We start from the raw sequence: 24,395 nt of genomic DNA, 5'->3' as shown, positions 1-24,395 counted from the left end.
AAGCCCAGTTTCTCTGCTTGGTAGTGGGAAGATCTACCAAAGACCTCTTCCCTCCACCTAGGGGGCTAGAAGGAAGCCACAATTTTTGAGTTGCTTTCAGTTTTTGCAGGTGCACACACACTGTATTTGCATGCAGGTTTGTCTTCAGTGGGGCCCATACGTTTTAAGATCTGCTTGCCTAGTGTTTTTAGTTTTCTTTTTTCCCCTGGATAGAATATCCTTCCCTTCCCATCCTTTCATCCCCCCTTGTTGCTGAAAGATTTCTTTGCAGTAGTCTTGAGCACATCGGGAAAGTAGAAGCCGAGAAGGATGGTCAGTCAGGTGACAGCTGTGTGCAAAGGAGGTGGAGATAGATATATATATATATATATATATATATATGTAGATATATAATACGCTTCGGGAGGAAGTTCTTCAGCACATTAATGTCACAGCTGCCCAGTGTCGTGCTGGGAGCTGACAGAAGAGGCTGTTCTGTGAGCCCCCTGGTCCCACTTCCACTTTGCACTTCTCTTGGTCCAAGCAGAAATGCGTTTCTCCATGTTTCATCCTGTTAAAATTGTGTTTATTTCAGCATTCTTTCACTTTGCAGTGGTACTGCCCCAGCGGTATCTGAGCAAAGGACAAACTCTGTGCCCGTGGGAAGTATCTGTGCGGTTGTTCCAGCTTGTGCATTAGTAACAGCTGAACCCACGTCACCACTTGCTGAACTCATTGAACTCTCTCGGCTTTGAAACAGCACCGATCTGAGCGTTACGGGGTTCTTGCCTGGGTTAGCTGAGGTCTGGAGCAAGGTGGTTAGGCACTGGTGGGGAAAAAATAGGTGAACAAAAGTAGACTGCAGAAGAGGGGGGGGAAGGTATTGTGATGGGGAAGCACAGCAGCCAGGGTATTGGCATTCATCTTGCTACGACCCCGGCGCATCAGCAGTGCTTTTGCTTAGGGGTGCCTTGATACAGCAGTTAGCATGGAGGCCTGTGAATCAGGAGAACCTCCCTTCTGCTCTGGTTCTGACTTCAAGGAAGTCACCTCGATTTTCTTACTGTTTGTCCTTCTTGCCTTTAATCATCAAGACTGAGCTGCCTAGGGCAGAGATTGTCACTTGAGTAAATATATTTACTCAAGGCATAGATTCATGGGTGCCAATCTCAGTGCAATAAATAATGGCGATTTTGTCAGGATCTTTTAAATAAGAATTGGCAAAAAAATGAAGCGTTATTTAGACCTTAACTGAGTGAGAATCTGGAAACGTCTAGCTTATAATGTTTCTCTCCAGCTCGCTGGCCTGTGGCAAGGAGCTTGTGGGCAAGTGAGCCTCGAGCGAGGCAATTGCATTCAGAGAAGCAACCAAAGCAGAGAAGTTGATGCACTTCAGTATTTAGCACTGGGAAAATGAGAAATGCAGAAAATGCCTTGACCTGAAACATGGTGTTTTCAGAGTACAAAGGTTTGCTGCTGCTGTTTTGCAGCTGTTCTAGAGAGCAACACATTAGTCTTCCTGTGCAAAACCTTCAGAAGGTCCTCAAGAGTTTGGTTACTGCAGCATGAGCAGTGTGAAGTCCCTGGTTTCGAAAAGTTTCTGTAATCTCATCCTGGCCCCAGCCCTTTGTCTGGAATGGGACTTTTTATAGACTTCATCTTTTCAAGTAAGTTGCTGGTTTTTCTTCGTATCAGTAAGCATTGCAGGTAGGAACGTAGTTCAGAAGGCTTTCAGTTGGTCCAGCTGGTGATTTAAACCCGTCTCTGACTATCAGGGAAACTTCTGTCAGCAACAAGTTATTACTTATTTTTCAGGATACTGTTAAGTAAGTGATGCCTGCTAGTGTTTAAAGCAGAATGTGGATCTAGCTGAGTTCTGGGAATGCCATGCCATCTTCGTTTTTTTGAAGGTGACAAGTTAACAGCCAAAATGCCAGCAGGTGGTGCTCAAGAATACCTGGTACAGCTCCTGGGCTTTGTAGGACAAGCCAGGAGTGTGCGTTGAACATTGCGAGCGACTCTTCTTGTTACGCAGCGTTTTCACAAAATGTTCTGTTGCAGCAGAGAAAACCGTTCCACTGTCTGCTCTTTGTGGGTTTTTTTCCTCTGTACGTTTGCATCTAGCAAGAGGCACCTCCGTTTCACATTAGTGCCGTCAACATTAAACTATAACACTAGCTTGGCTCGGCCATCCCTGCAATGAGCTGGGGAGGACCTCTGTGCGGGAGGTTGACCTTTTCCCTTTTGCTGGAACTGCCCTTGTTGCTCAGCAAGAAATAAACAATTGCTGGCACATGCAACCCTCCAAGTCAGTGTACGTTCCTGCAGTAGCTCTAGCTTCTCCACTAAAGAAGTGATTAGTTGCATGCTGTTGCACGGTAAAGGGCTGAAGAGCAGAGTGCTAGAATTTTAACAGGCTATGCTGAATTAGCGTGGGCAATTAATGTTTTTATTGTAATGAAGATACTATTTGCTGATGGAAAGAGAGGTTCCCAAGAGTACAGAATGTTTCCTGGCCACCAGTAGCAAAGCAGAGATGAAATTCATTCATCAAGAAGGCTAACTTCATCTTGCCTTTTTTGGATCAGGTGCACGAGCTGCTTTAAGGTGTTCCTAACATGAAAGGTCTTCCTAGGGCTGAAAAAGGCAGTTGTTCCATGCTGTTCAGTTTTGTGCATCACAGTCCATTTTTCTTAGATGTCAGCTACATCAGTATTATCATTCTCGTCCCAGGAAGTGGTATGTGAGCAAGGGCTACAGGATAAGGCCATCATGGGACAGAAAACATATGAAGACATTACTTTAAAAAACTGAAAGTTTTGTAGTGTCTCCTGAACTTTCTGTTCACAGCAGTGTTCAGGAGTTTTTGAGCACTGATGGCAAAACCCACTGCTTACAGATTTTTGTCACATTTTCTTGCTTAATAACACTGGAAAAAGTAATTTTTCATATGTGGACTTCAATTCCTCTTCCTCTAAAAGAGGGTTGAGACTTGAATCTTTGGGTTTCTGCAAAACTTAATTGAGTGATTTGGAATGAAGGTTGCCCTGTCAGTGACACTTATTTCCCATGCTGCTGCTTCTGGGTACTTATGAAGTTCAGTGGGTTTGCTTTTAAAGTCAGCGTAGCAAGATTTTGCACTGACTCTAGCCGTGCGATTCTGGCTGGTCAGTAACTCGGAGGGTCAAATTCCAAGCTGGCATGTGTTATATCCACTCACATAAATTGTCGCAGGAGCTGCTGCTTTTAGTGAAATCCCAGTGAAACTGGATTCCCACCCCAGTATTTTTCTTGTGCGTGCTGTTAACGATGAATACTATGTGAGTATTTTCAGCAACTGAAGGCATCTTTTACACCTACATCCAGGGGGAACGAACTCCTCGCACGTGTTGACATGCCTGTTCTCTGATATGGGTCTTTACCAGGCAGCTTTGCCTCTAAGCTCGTGAGTGATTGTTTCTCCTTGCTCCCGAGTCAGCACAGGTAGAATAGAGCAGATGGCTCGGTGTTGGCTGAGTGCTTGCTGATACACAGCAAATTGCTTCTGTAACCGACTGATAGGTTTCAAGCTTTAATTGAGGCTTTCAGCAAGGCGCTCAACAGTGAAAAGCATTCTGCTGAGAAAAACAGCAGTGTAACCATGGGCAAAGGTTCAGGACAGCAGAGTTCAACCCTCTTGGGAATGGCTTCTCTATTTATTTATTTATTTTCTGCTGCTTTCCTAACAACATTCAAGACTTCTGTAATGTCACTTGTAGATTACAGCTCGGTATATCAGTGCGTCTCAATTCTTTGCGCTGGAAACGTGAAGCAGTGACTGATAAAGTCTGGATTTTCTGCTTGCAGTGGGCTCGGCATGCCTGCAAAGGTAGCTGTCCCCTGATGCTCGCTTTGAGTCACTGCCTGCCTGGTCTGAGCAGCAGCCTTTGTAGGTCTCCCTTGCACGGCAGGGAGTACAGCTCCTGCTGTCTTTTCTCTTATGTACGTCAGCATCATCAGAATTTTTAATTTTTAATGGACATCTCTAAAAGGGAAAGGAAACGTCCCTTGTTCCTCCCTCCCCCCAGGCAAGAGTGGATTTGACAGCGGAAGGAAGATATTTGTGGTAGGGTTGTCTGAGCAGCGTCCTGTTGAGCAAGAGGGTTTCCTTCAGCGGCTGAAGGAGCTGCTCTCCGACATCACGTTTTAAATCACCCAAGTAAGGGGCAGCCCAGAGCAGACAGGGCTGCAATGACCCAGTGGTCTAGCTCTTGCCCTCCCCCTTACCCCTACTTTTTCCCTACCTTTGATTTCTGCTTTGAGTTTGATCTCTTCATAGTACAGGACCAAGGAGTACGTTCCAGTGTGGAAAATGTATCTGCCAAGCTAGCTTTGTTCAGTGTGCTCAATTAGTCAGAAAGGAGTTGCTTCGAGTTACAAAGCTGGCTGGTTGGCTTTGAAGTTTCAATTTTATTTAGTGCTGGAGTGGGTCTAACAAAGAGACCCTAAAAAAAGGCACTGAACAAATAAGAGAAATTAAACTCTGTGATTCAAGTTTCCTGAAGAGTCCAAGAAACCTGTGATGTTGGTAGAAGTACTGCAGGTAACTTAAAAGCGCTGGTGGACCCTCTCTGCTTCAAGGAGCTCAGAAGTACAAAGATTTTTGCTCAGTTCTGAAACCCAGACGCATTTGATAGTGTCTGCAGTGTGTGGTTTTATGTCCTTTAGCTTTTCAATGGCTTAAAATGCACTGAAAGTGTGAACTACTGCCAGCGTGCTTTTGTACTTGCATGAATTTAATTAAAAAGATAATTGGATTGCTTTATCAGCCTTTACATGTCAGCCCAGTGCCACTCTCTTCTTCCTCCTCTAACAATGTTAACAAACCTAAGGCATCTGAAATCTGTATTTTTCTATATTGTTCTCTTCTCTCATGTTTCAGATAAGGTACAGAGGTGACTGTGATTTTTGTTGAGCATTAGGTTTGCTGCCACGGTGGGAAGGAAGCGGCTGATAAGCAGAGAGCCAGCCTGTTCAGACGGTTCCTGCAGGGTCTCTGCCCTGCACGAGTGGAGGGGGAAATGCCGTGTACCGGCAAAGCTCCAGGACAAAACAAAGCACACCAACTCTCTGGCAAAGTCCTGTCCCTTTATTACACTGACGATGTGTAGCCCAAAATGAGCAGCTGAATCTGCAAGCTGCGTGACACGGGCGGTTTCTGTGATTTCCCTGGAAATGCTGCTGAGGAATGTAGCGTCCATTTTTGGTGCAAAACACTGATGTTCTCATGTAAACGGAGACGTACCCCACCTGTGCTGGTGAATAAACCTGGGGATGTATCCAGACTTCTGGACATCCCTTTTGACTCCGCGAGGAGTGGAAGGGCATGTAAACTGAGGAGAACTCTGCAGTCTGGCAGCTGCTGTCCGTCAGCCAGCAGAGCTCCTTCCCTGCCAGCTCCGTGGCCGCGCGCTGCCTGCAGCGCTGCCTGCTTTGGCCAGCCTCTCCTGGTTCTAGCGTGCGCTTCGTCTTGTTCTCGGGAGTGGCGTTCCAACACTCGTCATCGTTTCCTTGGACTTCCTAGAGTTTCATCAGACCACCTCTGGGAGTTTAGGAGGGTGGGTTTACTCTAAAGAGTACTATTTATAATACAAAGCAGCCTCTGTTCCAGTCATTTGTGGCAACATGGCTGCTGAGGAGGTAAGAATTAATTGTCTTTTGCTTATCCAGCTGGTCTGTGGACGGAGCAATCGGTGAAATAGGTTGAGTAGAGCCAGAAGTAAAGCAGGGGTGTGCAGAGGACTGCGGCAGATGGGAATAGACAGTCAGGAATGCTTTTCTTGAGAGTGGAAACGCTGTTGCGTGGAAGACTTGGAGACTTTGCCAGTTAGTTTCTGTTACAACTGCAGGACTTCAGGATCCTTCGAGACAGGGAAAAAAAGCCCGTGGGTCTACTGGACTTTTTCACTTTCAAATTTATTTTAATTCATTCCGAATGTAAATTCACCAATTAGCGATGTAGAATAAAGTATCTGTATAACGAAGTTTTGATGGCCTCTCCCCCCCTTTCCCCCTTTCTTAATGACTAACTCCCTTTAAAAGGACCTACAGCTTTGGAAACAATGCAATAACAGGTGTCTGCTATTAGCCTGAGGAATACAATGTTTGCAAGAGGAGGCGATGGAAAGAAAGATGCTCTGGAGTTTAAAAACTTATTTTAAAATTAAAAAAGGGAGTCACAGCCTTTCATTGCTTCCCCAGAAGAAATTGGTTTAGACATAAGAGTGTGGTTTTGTTTTTTTTTCCATTTAAATGCTTTAGGTACAGCTTTTTAGCAAAAAGAAAAGGCAAAACTCAAAATACAAAGCAGCCCACCTGGCAGTGGCATGCAGGAAGCACATACCTTGTCAGTTTTTTCAAGGGGTTTATGGGGGTGTCATTGTGACCCTTCCGTTTTTCTTGCAGAAAAAGATTTACAAGTACAAGAAGGTGCTCAGTAACCCCAGCCGCTGGGAGGTGGTGCTGAAGGAGATCAGGACGCTGGTGGACATGGCGCTGACATCTCCACTTCAGGATGATTCTATTCACCAAGCACCACTGGAGATTGTCTCAAAACTGCTCTCAGAGGTATGACCTCAGCACTGCTCCTCCAAGACGCTGTCATGTTTAGGCAAGAGACAAACAGTTAAAAGTTTGTGGGTGGCTTTTGTTTTAACTTGGGCTGTCAAAATTCTGCCTTTGAGTCTGCTCATGGCTTCTGCTGACTTGAGTGGAATTTGTACTTGCTGAGGAGAAGGACAGTTTGACCCATGTTAGGTAGGTTTCTGGAAACAAAACCAAAACACATCTCTCTTGAGGCTTTTTTTTGTTGTTGATGATTGTTTATGGTACATTTATTATGGGTCAGATTCATGTCGTATTTCAATTCAGTGGTAAATCTCTCCTTGACTTCTGTTCTGTTGGCTTTGTTTCCGTGACTGGTAATTCTTGTAGCCATATGTATATATCAATAAATTCATTGTGCAGCTATTTTATTCTTACCAGTTCCGTCAAAGAAAAATATTTTCCTTCTTCAGAGGTTTCTATCCTCCTTTTATAGCATCTATTTCAAATAGTTAATATTTCATCACCAGGAAATACAATGCCAAGCAGGTTTTTCATGTCTTAGTACCGATGTGCAAAGATTTGTGATAAGCAAAAAAGTTGCCAGTTATTTTTATTACAGTAGGCAAAGATCTTAGCAGCTCAACTTTGTAACCTCTGAACGGCTCATGCTGCTGACAAAGCCAAAAGCAAACCCTTTTGCATGGGTGGTAGCATTGGTGATTTCCAGTAAATTTGTTGGCTTTTACTGGTTCTGTGTCTGTAAGAAGGAATCTCAGGAAAACTGCAGCAGTTAGTTTAATACCAATAAGTGGTATACGGCACCACAACAGTCCTTTAATTAATTTTCTTAGAAGCATACAGCCTGTCTTAAGAAAACATTTTTAAGAAATGTATTGCTAACTTACATTTTCCAACTGATTGAGACTTTTGGCATCCTGGTGTTTGTATGCTCAGCTTTCATGGCTGAGCATTCATGGCTTGAATCTGAATGTGCTGAGGGAGAAACAGAAGCTTGTACAACCCCTCATAGCAGACAGTATACCACCTCCTTTAAAAGGATGATTTGACTTGGATGAATTTTGTTCTGAAAATAAGCAATTGCAGTCTTGACCCTTTCTGCTTGTGTCTGGTGGCAGCTAGGAGGGCTGTGTGTGCTGATGTGCCAACTTGTAGTACTCTTTGCTCATTCATTTCTTCTCTTCATCTCTTTCAGAACAGCAATTTAACCACTCAAGACCACGAGAGCATTATTGTGGTGAGTATGTTTCTGTCAAATTCTGAGGACAAATCTGTATTGTTTGGTAACCTTCTGCTAATGCTTGCCTCTGCCCCAGTAAGTAGGGCAAATGTGAAAGCATTTCCACCAAGCTAATGAACTTAGGCAGAATCAAACCCCTTTGTTCTCCTGGTTTTTGTGTGGTTTTGTCATTCCTCTATTCTTCATAGACAAGTAACAATAAAGTTTCCTTGCCAGCTTACTTGAAACAGCACAGCATGCTGAAGGTTAATCATCTCCCAAAAGGGCCTCCTTACTAGGCTACGCAGTGCAATGTTCATATCTGTATATGCACTTTAAATAGTCAAAAAAACATCATTTCCAGATGTGCCCTGTAAAACCCTTGGGCTTAGTAGTTTCCTGAGGGGCTAATGCTACCATATACAGAATGTCTCCATTGCTGATGGTATGTGAGCAAGTTTTTGAAAGTGTGGATATGTCTATGTGTCACTGCAGTTTAACCCTCTGTTTACTTGATTTATAAAAATATCCTCTTCAACTTTTTCTTTTCTGTAGGTTGCATTTATTTAAACATAGAAATAAGTGAATCAAATGACAACTCTCTTCCTTGTGCAACAAAATACGGAATCTCAACAATTTCTCAGAGAGGTGGAACTTGGTTCTCCATCACTGTAATTTAATTTCAGTCACTGGCAATCTCCAGGAGACTTTCCCAGTACTCTAATCTAGAACCTAACCACCACCTGATCTCAGCTCCTTGACTCTTTCTGCAAAATGACAATGTGGCGCATAGCTGCCAGTAGGTGTGAATTGTATTTAACTGCTGCTTAAGATACTGTTTTAGCTGGAATCAGTCACCGAGATAAGTTTCTGAAGTGGCATTTACTTTCCTTAGATATCTGCTGTAGCTTTCATTTTACTCTAGTGCCAAGAGTAATTCAGGCCCCCAGTTAAAACTGATTGTTTTGGGGGAAAGATTTTTATTTTTTTTTTTTTAATTTAAGATGTAAGATGGCCCTGCTGTGAGCAGGGAAGTTGGACCAGGTGGCCTCCAAAGGTCCTTTCAGCCTACGTTATTCATCAATTCTCCATGATAGCTTCTGCAATTCAGGTCCTGCCCTTCTGTAGGTGGTGCCTGAACCGTTCAGGAGCTGGCAGTTTGTGGGCATTCAGAGCTCACTGCCATGACACAGCTGACCTGTGCTGTTCTTAGGAAGCATTGCTAATACTATGTATTTACGTAGTATCTTAAAAGTACCCAGTGATTTGCCGTGCAGATGGAACCAGCTTTCCTTCTGTAGATGGTGCTGGAACAGATCAATAATACAACCGCTCCCTTCCTGGTAAGGATGGGGAAGCACACGTTGCTGTCACTGGGCAGCATGAGACAGCAAGTGTCTGCGTACAACCACAGCACACGTAAGGAAAATACAGGGTGCTGTCATGCTGTCACTCCTTCACACTGACTGTGCAGGTAGAGCCATGACCCGCTTGGCAGTGTCTGCTGTGCTTATTCCCTGCGTTCAGTAGGGGCTAGGCTGAAACAACAAAGCTGATTTTTGTTAGGCTGACACCACATCTCTGATGCAGCGATCCTCTAGCAGTTACGGGACAGGTATGAACACTTGGTGATTTTGCAGTACGTGTCCCCTGTGGTTTGGCAGGTCCTATACAGCAAACACTCCAGAAGACGGATTCAGGGAAGATGTTTAGCTCAGGTGTTGGATGGGGAGCAAGGATATTCTAGTCTCACTGCATAGCGTTGCGTTCTCCATCAGTCCACTGTTGCTGGACCACCACCAGAGGAAGAGTGAATGGTTGCAGAAGGATGGCACATGATAATGAACAGAAACTTGACAAATGTTGTGTGTAACAAAACCACATCTTTGCAGATGTGTTTGGGTTTCGTTGTTAAAATTCATATTAATCTTGACCTGTTTGTGTGGAAAGGTGGCTATTGTAAAACCCACATTTGCATTGCAAGCAGACTCGCTGGGGCTGAAAACTTTTTTTAAAGAGACAAGAGGGAGAGCAAAACACAAAGCAGGGTGTCTTAGTAAAACTCCAGATGCCATTCAGATAAAATATCTGGTGTTCAGTTGCTTAATACAAAATGTCTGAGTTGCTGGGTTTAGAGTCTTACTTTTAAATGGGCACTGGGAATCCCTTTAGCTCAAGACTGGAAAAGCCCAAAGGCACCATCACATGGAGAGAATACATTATCCTAGTACCTTTTTCTAATTTACAAAGGAAGTAACAACGGCATAAATTCATTACATCCTCGGTGGCAGGTGTGACCTCTAATGTATTTACTGAGCATAAACACATCAGTTTGTGCAGAAACAAAGAAGGAATGGTTGATCTCAGCGTCCACAAAGTTAGATGCTGGATTTTGATGAATACAGATCTCCTGTCTACCTCCAAGGTAGAACAATGCTATGTTATTTTTAAGGAGTTATTTCTCACAAAAAGAGCTCAAACTCTTCTATAAAGGTGGGTGTGGAGTGTGTGTGTGTGTGGTGTTTTTCATTTTTTTTCTTTTAGGGGAGGTGTTATAACTCTAACAGTGAGCCAGATTAATCCTTGCTTTATTACATCCTAAAACAATCGGTCTGCTCCTGTTTCCGTTTAAACCATTATAAAAATTGTACTCCTTTGCTGTGTTTTATGTATTTACACTGATGTAGTTAAAAGGAGAATTTTCCAGAGGATTCATAGGAGAGGTATGCTTGAGCTTACGTGTAAAATAAAACACACAGCCCATCTCTATTGATGCTTTTGCCCTTTCTTTTTAACAGTAGGCTTTTTTCCCCAAGAAAAATATTTCCCTGCAAAATGCTTAGTTTAGTTGTAGTTCTCTAATTAAATTTTCTTTCTTTCTTTCTTTTTAAAGGCAATTGCACCTTTGCTGGAAAACAACCATCCTCCTCCTGACCTCTGTGAATTCTTCTGCAAGGTATCACAACAGCTTTGCTTTCTGAAATCTCATCGTTGTATATGAGCTTAGTTCTTTGAGGGGGTTGTTGGTTTTTTCTTTAACCCGACTAGTTAACAACACCATTATGATAAATAGATCCATATCCTTAGCACATCAGACTGCATAGTCTTGATACTCTGTGAGAATTAAATTCTTCAGAATCTCACACCTCAGCCTGAGTGCAAGAGATGTCCTACTGCATTTTCTGTTTAGCTAATACAAAAATCACTGATTCAGGGAATTGGTAATGTGATGCATAGCGTAGCCCTGATGGTATTGTGTCATTGGGTAATGGCAGTGGAAAGATCATGAGGACTCATCCCCTTTTCTGGTAAATACATGCTTGTGCTGCATTTTGCATCCTTTCCATAAACTTCTTGAGTACTTTGGATTGCAGAGCTTCTGGATATCAAAATACTACTTTTCCTCTAGGCCTGTTTGTGTTTCAGTTTCAAGTCTGCTTAAATGTGCTTATTGATGACTGGGTATACGTTTGTCAAACATTCTCGATGCAGCTTATAATTCCCATCCAGCGTTACTCATCCGCAGCTTCTTCCTACACAATTCACGTTTCAGAAACTCCTTTGACTGTTGCATTTGTATAAGCCAGCCTTAGGGTCATATCCAGCCTTGGACTCAAGGCACTTTTATTCCTGGGTTTTTTCGCCTTTGGTCTGCATCAGAGGTGGGCACCCAATTATGTTTAAGTGTGTAGTTGCAGGAAGGGAAGCAGGTTATGGACTTTTCCTCTTAAGAACTGAAGTGGACAAGACTAATGGCTGACGTATCTTAAAAATTGTCCCTGCCTTGAGTGGAGGGTTGGACCAGGTGACTTCCAGAGGTCCTTCCCAACCTAAATTACCCTGACTGATACATTATGATTGTATGTTTTGGCCTGTGATTGGAGAGAGTCTTGTTGGTACCCTCTGAGATCCACCACAGGTTTTTAGCCTGGATCCCAGGGAAAGGAGGTTTGTGCCATTACACTGCCTGTGTCTACACATCTTTTTGTTCCCCACCCCTTCACGTTTAAGAATGTTGGCAAGTTTCAACCAAATTTGACAAAAGGGGTAGAAGTCCCCAAGATAGTACATTCCAATGAGTTTTGTGAAGAATAGGCAGTAGGGAAAGGAGCTCCTATAGTTCACGAGATCCCTTGGTCATCTTCTAAGAGATGCCATAGGAGAGAGAGCAGTGTTAATGAGTACCTTGACCCCAGGAAAGATTAATGTAGCCCTTGGATCTTGTTAATCTTGGGGTAATCCATGCATGGGATGTGAAGCCAGAGGAGACCCATCTTCACAATTTCTGCAGCTCCCAAAATGACTTGTTGCTCCTTACAGCACTGCCGAGAGCGCCCGCGGTCCATGGTTGTGATCGAAGTGTTCACACCGGTGGTACAGAGGATTCTCAAACACAACATGGTGAGTGCACGTGTTTACGGGAGCTTGGGCAGTTCGGAGGAGTTTTACTGTGATACCTTTCGTAATGAGCAGCTGCTCTATTGCCTGTGATGAACAAAGCACTGTGACATCTAAATCTAACCCCCCAAGCTGTGAATGCTGCACGTGATTTTGTGTTGCTTTATAAATGCAGAACTAATAAGCATTCAGTGGAACTTTCAAAAGCATCTAAGCAAAGCCGTGATTTGAGGAGCGTTTCTTTTGGTGTCATTGACAGTATACGCAGCTCCAGCTCTCTCCCACCTGGCTCTTGGCTCCAGCTCTCTCCCACCTGGCTCTTGGCTCTTTATTTACTCCCTGCATGCCATCCTTGTAGTAATAGTAGTTTAAAATCAATTAAATAACAAAATCAGCGTAGGGACTTTGTTGATTTTGAGCCAAGGCCCTCCACATTTTTTCTTTTTAACACACCCCAGTTCTCTGGATTTTCATTTTTCTTTAGACTCATGTCCAATGTGTTCTTAGGTTTCCTGAGTTTCCTTACGCTTTTCTGCTGTTCTTCTTCCTTCTTGTTCCAAGAATTGTGTACTCTGTCATTTTTATGATTGTTCTCTTCCAGGCTTTCTCTCTTCTCATTGCCAGTAAATTCCTTGGTAGTGTTTGAAATAAATGCTAGGTAACTGCCCCGCTAGCTTTGCTCTCTCCACCCTGTATACCCGATTTTCCTCTCCTAATTCTGAAGATATTCCTACATGATCTATATTCCTTTCCTAAGAGAGGTCTGGGTGTTTACCAGCCCCCCATCCTTTGTGGCATGCAAAGTTTCCTGCCGTGGTTTTAAAGTTACACGAAGAAATTTTACTTCACAATACTGTGGCAAGGAGTAACAAATAAATAAAATATTGTAAGGCAGTTGATTTAGCTGTGATCTCAAGGATTAATCTCATACCTCTGCAAATACACAGTCAACTTCTTTTCACTAACTGATAGAATTTTAGAGACCATCCAGTGTCGTGCTGTGTCTAGCATGAACCCAGTAGAAAACAGTTAATATTTCTTATTTTTACAACAGTATTATGATTTAACTCCTTGAGTTTACAGAACTAGGTAGAAAGCTCAAGATAGCAAAAAGGTCATATTCCTGGCTCTGTGCCTGCACTCCACAGACATGTAAACATTTTTGAATATTCTGTAGCGTTCAATTAAATATTCTGTAAATGTTATTCTTGGATTCCGGACTGATTTTTCTTTTATTTTTTTTTAAGCATTCAGAGCTCTTGAGGGGTCTCAAATAAAATCTAAATGCATAGTGTAATGCTTGTATTTGGTTAGCTTCAGAGAATTGGGTATATTTACCATACTTAACATTTGCACATTGAAAATCAACATGTCTGTACCGCAGTGTGTAGTCAGAGAATTTACGGTGTCATATATTAATTGGAGTGGATTTGGGCACTTTACCGCTCTCCAGGGACTTCCGTACTGAATAGTTTTTTAGAGAATATGTGTGTGTGTGTGTGTGTGTGCGCGCGCCCATGTAAATAAAGTTGTCCTTTAGGGGAATGGTATTGTTGGCAGTAAATTCCATAACCTCAGGAGGCCCTATGCAATTCCGTGTACTTGGAGCGGGAGACCTGGCTTTCTGTTACCACCTTTGCTGCTAATTTGCTCTGTGGTCTTTCGTAAGTTCATGACGGATGTTGTTCCACAGTTTCCCACCCATAAAATGGGGAAAGAGTGCTTCATTTATGTATCATTTTGAAATCTGAAAAGCACAAGGATAGCTTTTTGTCTTGCTGATACTTACCAGTTACGAGCAGGACTGGAGGCTGTTGTATTCCGAGTTGTTTGGGGAGTGCTTGGACACCTCTCAGTACCTTTGGATTTCAGCTGTTTGTAGGCTCAGCCCAAATGTTTGGATATAAGCACTATTAGGGTTATATGTTTGGGGTTTTTTTTGAGCAAACAATACGGTATATATTGTTCTGTAGCTAGTATGGTGACAAGGCATCATATTATATTTAGAGAGACTTTGTTTTAGAGTGGTCAGCACTGACATCCTCTTTATGATCTATTGGACTTTTGTTCTAACTTCAGCTAGGGCATCTACAGGGGTTGAAAACTTTCATAAACAAATTGCAACTGCAAAAGCTATCTTGCAAGGAGTGTTTGTGAAAGTAAATGGCACCAAATGATATATGAAGCGCACACGGTCTTTATGCCTTGAACCAAGTGTATTTGCACCTGCCAGGAGGAGTTGTTAGAAGTTTAATGATTTTAACTGCAATGCCAACCGTGGAGGCACCCACAGTCCCCTTTCTGGGTGAAGTTACCAGGTAGCCATTCCATACTAGCAAAGGGTAATGCTTAGACTTGAAGGAGATGTTGTTCTGCTTAGGCTTGTATTCACATTTTTGATAGTTTTCTTTAGCTGTAAAACCTATGAGATGTTAATATAGGTTGTGCTATACAAGTGCCTGAAACCAGATTAAGAAAGATAAGGTTTCAATGCTTTGGGAGTGCATCTCCTCTTTTACAGATCACTACTCTGTTACCACATGTGGCATTTCGTAAAAATTTCAGCTGCCGTGTATTTTCTCAGGATGACTCTTCTTTCACCGCTGGCTGCTCGAGGGACCACTGGGAGGGCTTGTTTGTCCTCAGTGGGCCATGGTCACTGCTTGGAAATTTAGCTCTGTAGTTCTGTAACACCTGCAGAATAAGGTTACACCTGTGTCAATGTGAAGAAATGTGCTGAGGAACAACACTCACCAGACAGCAGATTTTAGTCCTTTCACATCTAAAAATAGCAGGTGATGTGATGAGATGCAGGATTTCAGTTAGCAGATGCCTTTCTGACTGCAGGATTTGAAAAGCGTGACTGTTGAGCTCACCTGTTACTGGAGTAAAATCCCTGGAGAAAGAACCGATCTCTAGTTTTATACTTGACCACTTATTGATTGCATGTCAAAAAGATTGTCTCTAAAACCAGAATAGATATGATGTCAAACACAGAAGTAAAAAGATTTGAGTTGTATTTCTAAAAAACTGGGGATTTTTATATATTTATATATATATATATATATATAAAAGCAAACTCTTTACCAATACTTCTCAAAAAGTGGTAAAAAAGCCTCCATATGAGTGGAAGCAAAAATGCAAAACAAGAAGAATTGCATTTAAAAATAAAGGTGCGAAGTGAAGTGTAAAAAAGAAATGTAAGTGTAGGTAGGAATGTTTTTGTTTCATTAAACACATCTTTTGTTTCAAGGTGGGTATGAGGGAAATGGGAGAAATGGAAAGCATTAGTGGGAAGAACATTATTTCAGCACACAGTGATATGCTGTCAGCATAATAACCAAGTGAATTCAGTTGTGTGTGAGTTGATTTCTTTTGAAAACCCACAGTTCCAACGTACGTTGCAGGCATGTTTCACCATTCTCACTGAGTCTCTTCCTTTCCGACAGGATTTTGGGAAGTGCCCTCGGTTGCGGCTGTTTACTCAGGAGTATATTCTGGCTTTGAATGAGCTGAATGCTGGAATGGAGGTGGTGAAGAAGTTTATTCATAGGTTAGTTATATTTAATTTATGGTGTATTTCCAGTCCTGTGTACATGCTTCGCTGTGTTACTTCTCCCAGCCCTGCTCATCTCTTTAGTGGCTGTTATGAGTAGCTGGTGCTTTTTGGTACTGACAAACAGCTAATAAATTAGAAGAGTCCATGAGGCAATCTTGCTGAAGTATCTTTTTTTTTCTAAAAAAAAGAATTAATTCTCAAATATGGCTTGGGTTTTCTGCCTAGTTATGTGCTGGAAACAAATGGACTTCGCTGTGTGGACATTCTTTTTATACCTTTAGACTTAGAGCCTCTACAGAGATTCCCATTAACTTTAGCCCACATAATGCTCAGTCATGTGTCAGATTTTGAGGTGACTGTAGATATACCATATAAAAATAAATAAATAAATTCAGCTTAGCCTTGTTCATAAATGGGGTCATTGGGGAGGGATTTACAGGGTCAAAATAACTCTGTTATGGCCCTTCTGAAGATTGCCTAAGGCTGTCACCCCATTTTGTCTTGATTGTTTTAGCCCACAGAAATCTTCCTCATAATGATACCATCTTGTTTTTTTTTTTTCAGCATGCATGGTCCAACTGGACAATGCCCCCATCCCAGGGTCCTGCCAAATCTTGTAGCTGTCTGCTTAGCAGCCATTTATTCGTGTTACGAGGAATTTATCAACAGGTCAGTATGAATTCCCAGCTGACCGCGTTACTCACTTCCAAACCCATGGCATCTGTAAACGGGATTGGTGTGAGCATAGGTGTGGGTATGTGAGAGCGTGTCTTGGTTCTCACTCCGCTCGTTGTTAGCGTTATGTGATGGGAATTCTGGTCAATAACATACGTGTTTTTGTAGGTATGTGATTATATTTGTTACACTCTGTGTGCTGGAAAACCTGAAAGATGCTGAACTTTCATTCACTTGTGCTCACGGCGGCATGTTTTCAGGCACTGGGCATGGCGATCGCTCGTTGCACATCTTTGGCTCCCATGCTTGAAAATGGGGGCGGTGCTGGTGATGCAAGGAGCGTGACAGTTCCCGGTACAGAAGTACTGCAAGCTGCAGTAACTTCCAGAATGATCTTGGCCCCTCTTGAGCTATTCCTCTAAGGCAGACTGCAGCTGTAACCAGCCTTTTAAGGCCAGCAGAAGATGAGTGCCCCACAAGAGTCTCCGGGAATTAAGCGCTGCCCAGGGCAGTGTCTGTTTTGCTCCCTTTCTGCTCCATGAAGTGTGTGTTACACCTAAAGCAAAGGGAAGGGTCAGATCTTGAAGAAGTTGTGTGTAAATCCCTATGTAGCTCCAGCTTTGAACCCGAGCTGGTTTCACAATGCTGTCTCCATTATTGTGGAAAATTTGATCCCTGACTTTCCGCAAAATAGATGCCACAGTTCATGACACACGAGCCAGTTTCCAGTAGACACTGAGGGTTCCCCTCTGCTGTGTTTCCTGTTTGTTTATGCCTATCTGACTTTCCTCATGGTAGAGCACGGACAGGGGCTGCTTAGTGTCCAACAAAAATTCCAGACGCGAGGACTGCAGACAAATGTCTGGGCATGTACTGTAGCCAGATACATACTTGGGCATGGATTCTGTTACAGCTTTGCACAACTTGGATGGGAAAGTTCACCTTTATACTAAACTGGCATGTCAATTAGAGTAATGAAAAGCTTGAATATTTGTAGAATAGAGGCTGCGGAACAGTCCTATTGGAGCCTTTTAATGTTTTTAATTGATTTCAGTAATCCAATTACACAAAAGAAAGCAATCCGGTGGGCTGGGGTGAAATGAAGTGAGAAATTACAAAAGATCTTGGCTTCTCAGTGTTGCACTCTCTCTCCTGCTGTCTGCTGTTATGTCTGTCTATTGAAATTATTTGTTTATTTTTAAAATTCAGTCGAGATAATTCTCCAAGCCTGAAGGAAATTCGGAATGGCTGCCAGCAGCAGTGTGACCGAAAGCCTAATCTCCCTCTCCGCCTCCTTCATACAAGTCCTGACCTGGTCTCTCAAGAGGCCACCTTGACTGAATCCCGTCTCAAACCGGTTATTGTCACTTCGAATGAGATCCATGTGGAAGTGGAGCGCAACAACACCACTAATCAGAAGATGACAGCCAATGTTGACAATGACAGCGAGCCCAACCTGATTGACTGCTTGATGGTCAGTCCTACCTGCAGCACCATGAGCATTGAGCTGAGTGCCCAGGCAGACAGGATCCTTGGCTGTTATGTTGAAATACTCAAAATGCTGTGAGTAACTATTTTAAGCAGCTTTTTGAATGATATGATCTTAACAATGGGGGGCTCTTCCCACAGGCCTGTCATCTTCAACATCTGTGGCCAGCAAGCACATGGTTATAAATCTAACTTCAGCTCTGGAGAGTCCAGCCTTTGAAAGAGACATCTGGCACTGCCAATATGTTCTAAAAATAGCATTAGGAAAATGAAAACAGAAAGCTTATTTGAACAGTGAGCCTCAGGCGTATTACAGAAGATGGGGTGTTGTTGCCAGTGGTTTCTGTTTTGTTCTTGCCCACCAAAAAAAAAAAATAAAATATCCCATTTGCCCCCTCCAGGGCTCTCGGGATTGCCCCAGCCAGGGCTAGAAAAGACTGTGCTCAGTGCCTGTGCAGTGATAGGCAGCGCTGCTCCCCTGGCTTCCGCAGGAGTTGGATGAGGTCCGTGTCTTTCACTTAGGGTTCTCCCTTCACATGTTTGTAGAAGTTTTATGGCTTGTTCAGATTTACTTCTATTAGAGTGGAGCCTCTATTTGTCAAGCAGTTGCTTTGGTACAGCGGACCTGTATTAGTGAACAAATGCTCAAGTAGCCTTTACAAAACAATGGCTCTGTGGTTTCCTGGGAGGCGAATCCTCTGAATATCTTCAAGAGGAATGTAAAATAAAAAGTTCTCCAGGAAAAGCTTGGTTTTCTCCTGGATAAATACATGAAAAGGAGTAACACAGAAGGTGGATTGCAGAATGGAAGCTAGTAATAGAAGTGTAGTAGAACAACCCAAAACAACTTTGTTGACTTGACAGCCAGCTCTGTTGCTGAGTTGCAGTATGTCTTTGGGGAAACTGTTATATTTCTACATTAATTATTGTTAAAAAAATTAAGGCTTAATGAAGTAATAGTTGAGTTTTTTAGAATATAAGACACAGTGGGTGAAATTTGGACTCTGCTGTAGACCATGAGCATGTGACTACACTGAAGTCAAATGCAAACCTGGGTGTACACTCTTGAGGAATTAAATGAAGTCCAACTGCTGTGATAGAGGATTTTGTGAAAGTTTTGTCCAGCGTTTCCTTTTTTTTTTCAAAATACATAGTGCCAATTCTCAACATAATTACTTCATTTGCTGCAGAGCTGGCTTGCAGATACATACATAAGCACACACTCAGAACTGGGGATCGGACAGGTGATTCAAAGAAACTTGTCCTATTAGATTCTTGAGCAGAAATGCTGAAAGCTAATTTTTTCTTTGCCCCCACCCTGTCCCACCCTAGCCTCTTCTGCCTTTAAAAATGTTTTCAATTAAAAAAGCACAGCATCTGACTTTTAGCTTCATCTGGTGGCTTCTAAGTCCTCACGCACCCAGGTGCTATGTTGAACATATTGTGTATTCATTCCCATCCCCTTGACTCTAGAGGTTTTCCCTAAGCACTGTGAACTGTCTCAGTCCTGATGCTCACTTGGATGCTGACTCATGAAGCATTGATGGTTTTGGTTTCATCATGCAGTTGACACACACTTTTATAAACAAATTCACAAATGGGCATGTTCTTCGTCACAGTCTCTCTACATTTTAAACATTTGATGTGCCAGGTCTCAATTCCCGTATAATTGCCTACACAAAGACCTGCATACCTTAAAATAACAGATTTTTGTGATGTGTTTGCTGTCTTTTTAATAATCAAGCTCTTCAATAGCAACAGTGAAAATGGGAATCTGTTGTTATTGTGCAGGTTGTATGTGTGGAGCAGCTTTGTGCCCTTTTTCAGCTTGTACAAAGTGATTCTGAAGGGTGAAACCCACAGAATGTGTGTTGTGAAGGACCCGGAATGCTACGAAATTGGTGCAGCTCTCCTCAGGTTGCTTTGCCAGGGTCCACACCCTGCTTGAGAAATCACAACCTGTGAGAATATAGGACAGTTTCTAAGGCAGAGCCATGGCTGGTATATATTGTAGCTCCACTGCTTTGGGTTCCCTTCCATTCCTATTCATCTCTTGTGGGGTTTTTTTTGGACCTGAAAGCATTAATGGAGAAATGAGTTCTGATTCTGCCACTGGCTTACTAGGAGGTTTTAGCTAAGTCACTTCTTTTTATGCCTCGGTTTCCTGATCCATAAAATATAGGTAAAGATTTTGAATGTTGTTTTTTAAACTCTGAAACCAGTGATGGAAAAGCATTGTAGAAGAGCTAGTAATTAACAAAAATGCAAAATAATGCTCTTGTGATGCTGATTCCTTGCATCCTCAAAGTGTTCTTGAACAGAGGGTTTCTGATGCACTGAACACTGATACTGTACTTTGAAAAATGGAGAATATGAAGAAAGAGAGTTACAGAACATGCCAGTAGGAAGAAAATAATAATTATAAAACAACTGCTATCCAGGAGCTGAGATCTCAGCGGGCAGTCACTAAAACAATGTTCTTATTAATAAGAGTGGTAAGCCAAACATAAACAAGTTGCTTAGCATTGAATTTAGTTGTTCTTTTAGGTGTCTGACTCAATATCATCATCAAGACAAGAGAGTCACCAACAATGATATCTTTTTTACATGATTAATTTAGAGCAGCAGGGAGTAATTTATTTAGGCAGATTTTAATTATTGAAAGTCTGGCAAATAAGAATTCTCAACAGTATCTTCAGCAGAGGACATTTTATTGTTCGCTTAGCTCCTACACAATACTTACATTTTAGGGAAAAAAGGCCCTTCTAATATTGATAAAAATGTAACGACAATTACAGAATAATCACAGTAATACCTCACTTTTTGCACAGAAGGCTAAACGTGCAGATTTGAAGGTTCATCTGTGTGGCTGTTATCACAGCACCAAGAACCTCTTTAACCCTTTTTTCTAAGGTAGTTGAGTAACAGAACCCAACTATTGTGTACTAAAGGAAAACAGAAAATCGTGTGTTAAAGGTGTTGGCAGATGACCCAAAGTCTGGGTGGATTTTAAAGGAGACACGGTCTCTAGTGGAACATGGTATTTATGTCTTGCACTCAGAAGCGGATCAGACTTCTGTGTCAATATTCTCTAATGCATTCTGCACTCTGATCGTGTTATTGATGCCAGCCAGTGCTTCCTGAATGCTACAAGTCTTAAACTGGAAAATGCACTAAATTAATTGAAATCTCTCTGTTCATCATATTAAATTAGCGCCTCTGAGAGCGCTGAGGAGAGGAGAGTCCAGCTCCTACTTGCATGTTAATGTTTCCATGCGTTAGGGAATTTCTTGCACAGCCAAACTTGTAGTAAAAGGGGCTTGTTTGCAGTAAAAGGGGCTGCGTGGCCTCTTCCTTGCACTGGGTCACTTCAAAGTCTGCCTGTCACCTGAAGGACCCTGCTGATTCCCCTGGCAACACCCAGCCTATGGGGAGAACACCTTAACTGCGCCTTTAGTGAAATCTGGATCAACAAATAGTAAACTAAACTGGCTGCGAGAATGGACACCTCTTAGGGGAGGCTGTGGCCGTGATGATGATGTGTCATAAGCTGTCACCCTTCATCCGTGTTATTTTGTGTTTCTGTGGCTGCCTGTAGTGGCGAGGGTCCTTCCAGATGCCCAGACACTTGTATCCCCTCTGGGCCTGTGTGGCCAGGTGGACTCAGCCCCTTCGGGCAACCTGGCATCGCCGTCTCCTGATGCTGCCACGCCAGCGGTGAGCAGCCAGGGCAGGACCTTTCCAGGGCTGTTCAATGGTGCTAATTTTTCTTCTTTTGAAAAAACCAAACAAGCCCAGCTCAGAAGAAGGCTGAACATGAGCAGACACCTCACGGTATGGCAGACAGCAGGTTTGTGCTTTGTATGACAGGGGGTCTGGTGGGGCTTTTCTCAGTCTGCCCTGGAGCCCTGAGCTAAACCTCGTGTCATGCAGTTGAGTGGGGCTGGACCCAGAGCCAGGGAGAGAAGGGGTAAGGTCCGCCTTTGGGGGGCTTGCTCATCTTAGTATTTTCTGATAACAGAGGAGTGACCTGAAACATTTTTGATCCCGTCTGGCTGCTCAATCCGGAGATTCAGTCTGCTTCCAAGTAGTTGCTCCTTGTTTCTTACTATCCTCTAAAACCAGAGGACTCGGTGTTTGCAGTCTCTCGGTGATAAGACCGACAGCTTTCCAAATGCAAGCGCCCACTGGAGCTTCCCCTGCCTTCTCTGCATTCCCCAATAGGTCAGTGGCATGCTCTGAATATCCCAAGTGGATTCTCTTATGTCATGTTTATCAGGGTTGCCCTGGGCTGCTAGTATGTTTTGGATTGTTTGTGCCGCACATGACATATGGGCAGGTTTTCATTTTGGTGAAAGGTGATCCCGGGGAAGGAAAATGTATTATGTTGGCAGGCCAGTAGCGACGATGGCCCAACGGCAAAGTCACTGCAGCCAGGGATTATTTCATTATTATGGCTGGTCAGTGTTCTGGCCCGTCCCCTAGAAGGGTTTCAGGGTAAGGAAAGCTGTGTGCAGTGGCAGGTTACTGCTCCGACAGTTTTCACCTGCTCGGCACCCTGACCTCCAGCCGAGCACCCATCCCAGGAACCCACAAACCAGGCTGCAGGTTGACTGCCGTGCTCCTCACCTAAAGCTGCAAATCCTGCGAAAATCAGAGCCAGTGAGTACGTCGGGGAGTCTTTCTCCCCCTCTGCTTTTATAAGGCCAGCCCTGGGATTTAAGCAGTGTGGCAAGCACTCAGCCCAGCACCCTTTGAAGAGCTCGGAAGGGATTTTGTCACAGGTGCTCTCCCGAGCTCTGCCTGTAGCTCTGTGCTCCCTCCTGCTCCTGGCACGGCCTCTTTGTCTGGCTCACTGCGGTGGCTGCTAACTGCAGCCAGAAATCATCTATCTCCCTTTCTTTCTCTGCTTCAGACACTTCTGTCTTGTGTTAGTGCTTTGAATGGACCGGAAAAAAAAAGAAAAAAGCAACTGTCTGAAATGAGAGTGCAGATGAGATGAGCACAGACAGAAGGAAAATGTTTTTGAAAAGGGAATAGGTGGGAGGAGGAGAAACACCGTAGGCTTTTAATAAGTAGTTTAGTTTTATTCTTGTGCTGTGTTTGTTTCATGTTTCCTAGCTCAGATTGAAGGGATTACAGGCTGCGTAGATTTTATGTTCAGGTCCCACTCATGTGACCAAACTCTATAGACTTCATAGGAGAGAGTTTTCTTTCTTTCTTACCCTCTTAGGAAACAGGCGATGGTTTATTCTCGGTGCCCTCTCACAGACCTGCTCTGCAAATGGATGCCGTATGTAACTCCCGGCTTCAAGAAGAGTCAGGGAGTGATACTGTCCAATTCTGTCTGCAGTTTCACTTGGTCTTAGTTTTTTTTCTTCCTCGTGCAATTTCCTTTGAAGATCAGCCATGAAAAATTTAGCATTCAGGCTGCACCCAGAGGCTGCTTGCGAGAAGTGGGGCTGTGATGTAGAGATGGTCCCAGCAGTGATCCCAAGAGGACGGCACTGCAGGACTGCCTGCTGCCGGGGCTGTAAACGCTAGCAGGAGGAGCACGCAACATCTCGAGCAGAGAGGTGGATGCCTTAGTGGAAGTGTGATGCCAGCTCAAAGTCGGACTATGTTCTTAGACCTCACAAACGTAGTGAAACCCGGGCTGTGTGGGTCAGAGACCTCTGACACTTCTCATGGCTGCAGCTGTAGATGCGTTGCATTGTTTGCCTCCTACAGAGACCTGGTAGGTAAACAAGCACCTTTCAGATGAATCTGAACACAGGGCAGCGTTCTGTGTTGCTGACCCCGTCAGTTTGTCTGTAGGTCAAAACCAACAACTAGTCTTGTAGAGAACCTTAATTAATCAAAGCTTTCTTAAAAGAACCCAGAGAGCTCATCTTGGAGGTGCTGTGTCAGAGGTTTCCTTGACTTCAGTTTACATGACAAGCTCCATCCTCAGGTGTTTCATGATGCTCACTTTATACAGACAAAGTGGAAGTTGCCCTTTGTAATGAAGTCTTGCTTCATGTCTTGCTGTTCAGAGGCACTAAACAAAATTGGTCATCTTACGTATTTGTTTGGTGGCTAAGCAGGTAAGGGGATTTTGTCTCTGGGAAGAACCTTGTGGATGCGTGATCCCAACGTGCTCTACCTGCGATGCACTCGTGCTCGCTTTAGGTTAGTGTAACACCCCTTATCTCAGAGTGGCTCCTAATTACAACCAGAGAACAGGATTTCTAACGGAGGAGAAAATTAGGCTCAATGGCTTCTAGTGCAACTGGCATGGGCATGAGGTGCTCTTTTTGGATTAGTGTAGCTTCACGTGTGCTATGCTTTGTGCCTCTAATGCTAAAGATAACAAGAGGTGAATAATCAAGTTGTATTTATTAGGGGACATCACCAAGACGCTCAAATGGGTTTTGTTCAGTACTTGGAAGAGAACCAGCGCTGAGTTTTTTGCCACCTCGGTTGCTGACCTGC

The 24,395-nt window shown here is 43.3% G+C and overlaps 1 protein-coding gene across 1 annotated transcript in view; it reads left to right on the top strand.

Moving 5' to 3' along the window:
* The window catches only part of CMIP (c-Maf inducing protein), a 139,002-nt gene that overhangs the window by 95,544 nt on the left and 19,063 nt on the right, over positions 1 to 24,395 (top strand). The window contains exons 4-10 of the mRNA XM_056361252.1: positions 6,424 to 6,585; positions 7,778 to 7,819; positions 10,695 to 10,757; positions 12,122 to 12,202; positions 15,649 to 15,752; positions 16,323 to 16,427; positions 17,643 to 17,996. Coding sequence (XP_056217227.1) covers positions 6,424 to 6,585; positions 7,778 to 7,819; positions 10,695 to 10,757; positions 12,122 to 12,202; positions 15,649 to 15,752; positions 16,323 to 16,427; positions 17,643 to 17,996 — 911 coding nt within the window. The remainder of the gene's footprint in view (positions 1 to 6,423; positions 6,586 to 7,777; positions 7,820 to 10,694; positions 10,758 to 12,121; positions 12,203 to 15,648; positions 15,753 to 16,322; positions 16,428 to 17,642; positions 17,997 to 24,395) is intronic.

This window comes from Falco biarmicus, chromosome 15, assembly GCF_023638135.1.
Source record: "Falco biarmicus isolate bFalBia1 chromosome 15, bFalBia1.pri, whole genome shotgun sequence".
Taxonomy (NCBI): Eukaryota; Metazoa; Chordata; class Aves; order Falconiformes; family Falconidae; genus Falco; species Falco biarmicus.
This window is presented reverse-complemented; position numbering and strand designations above follow the sequence as displayed.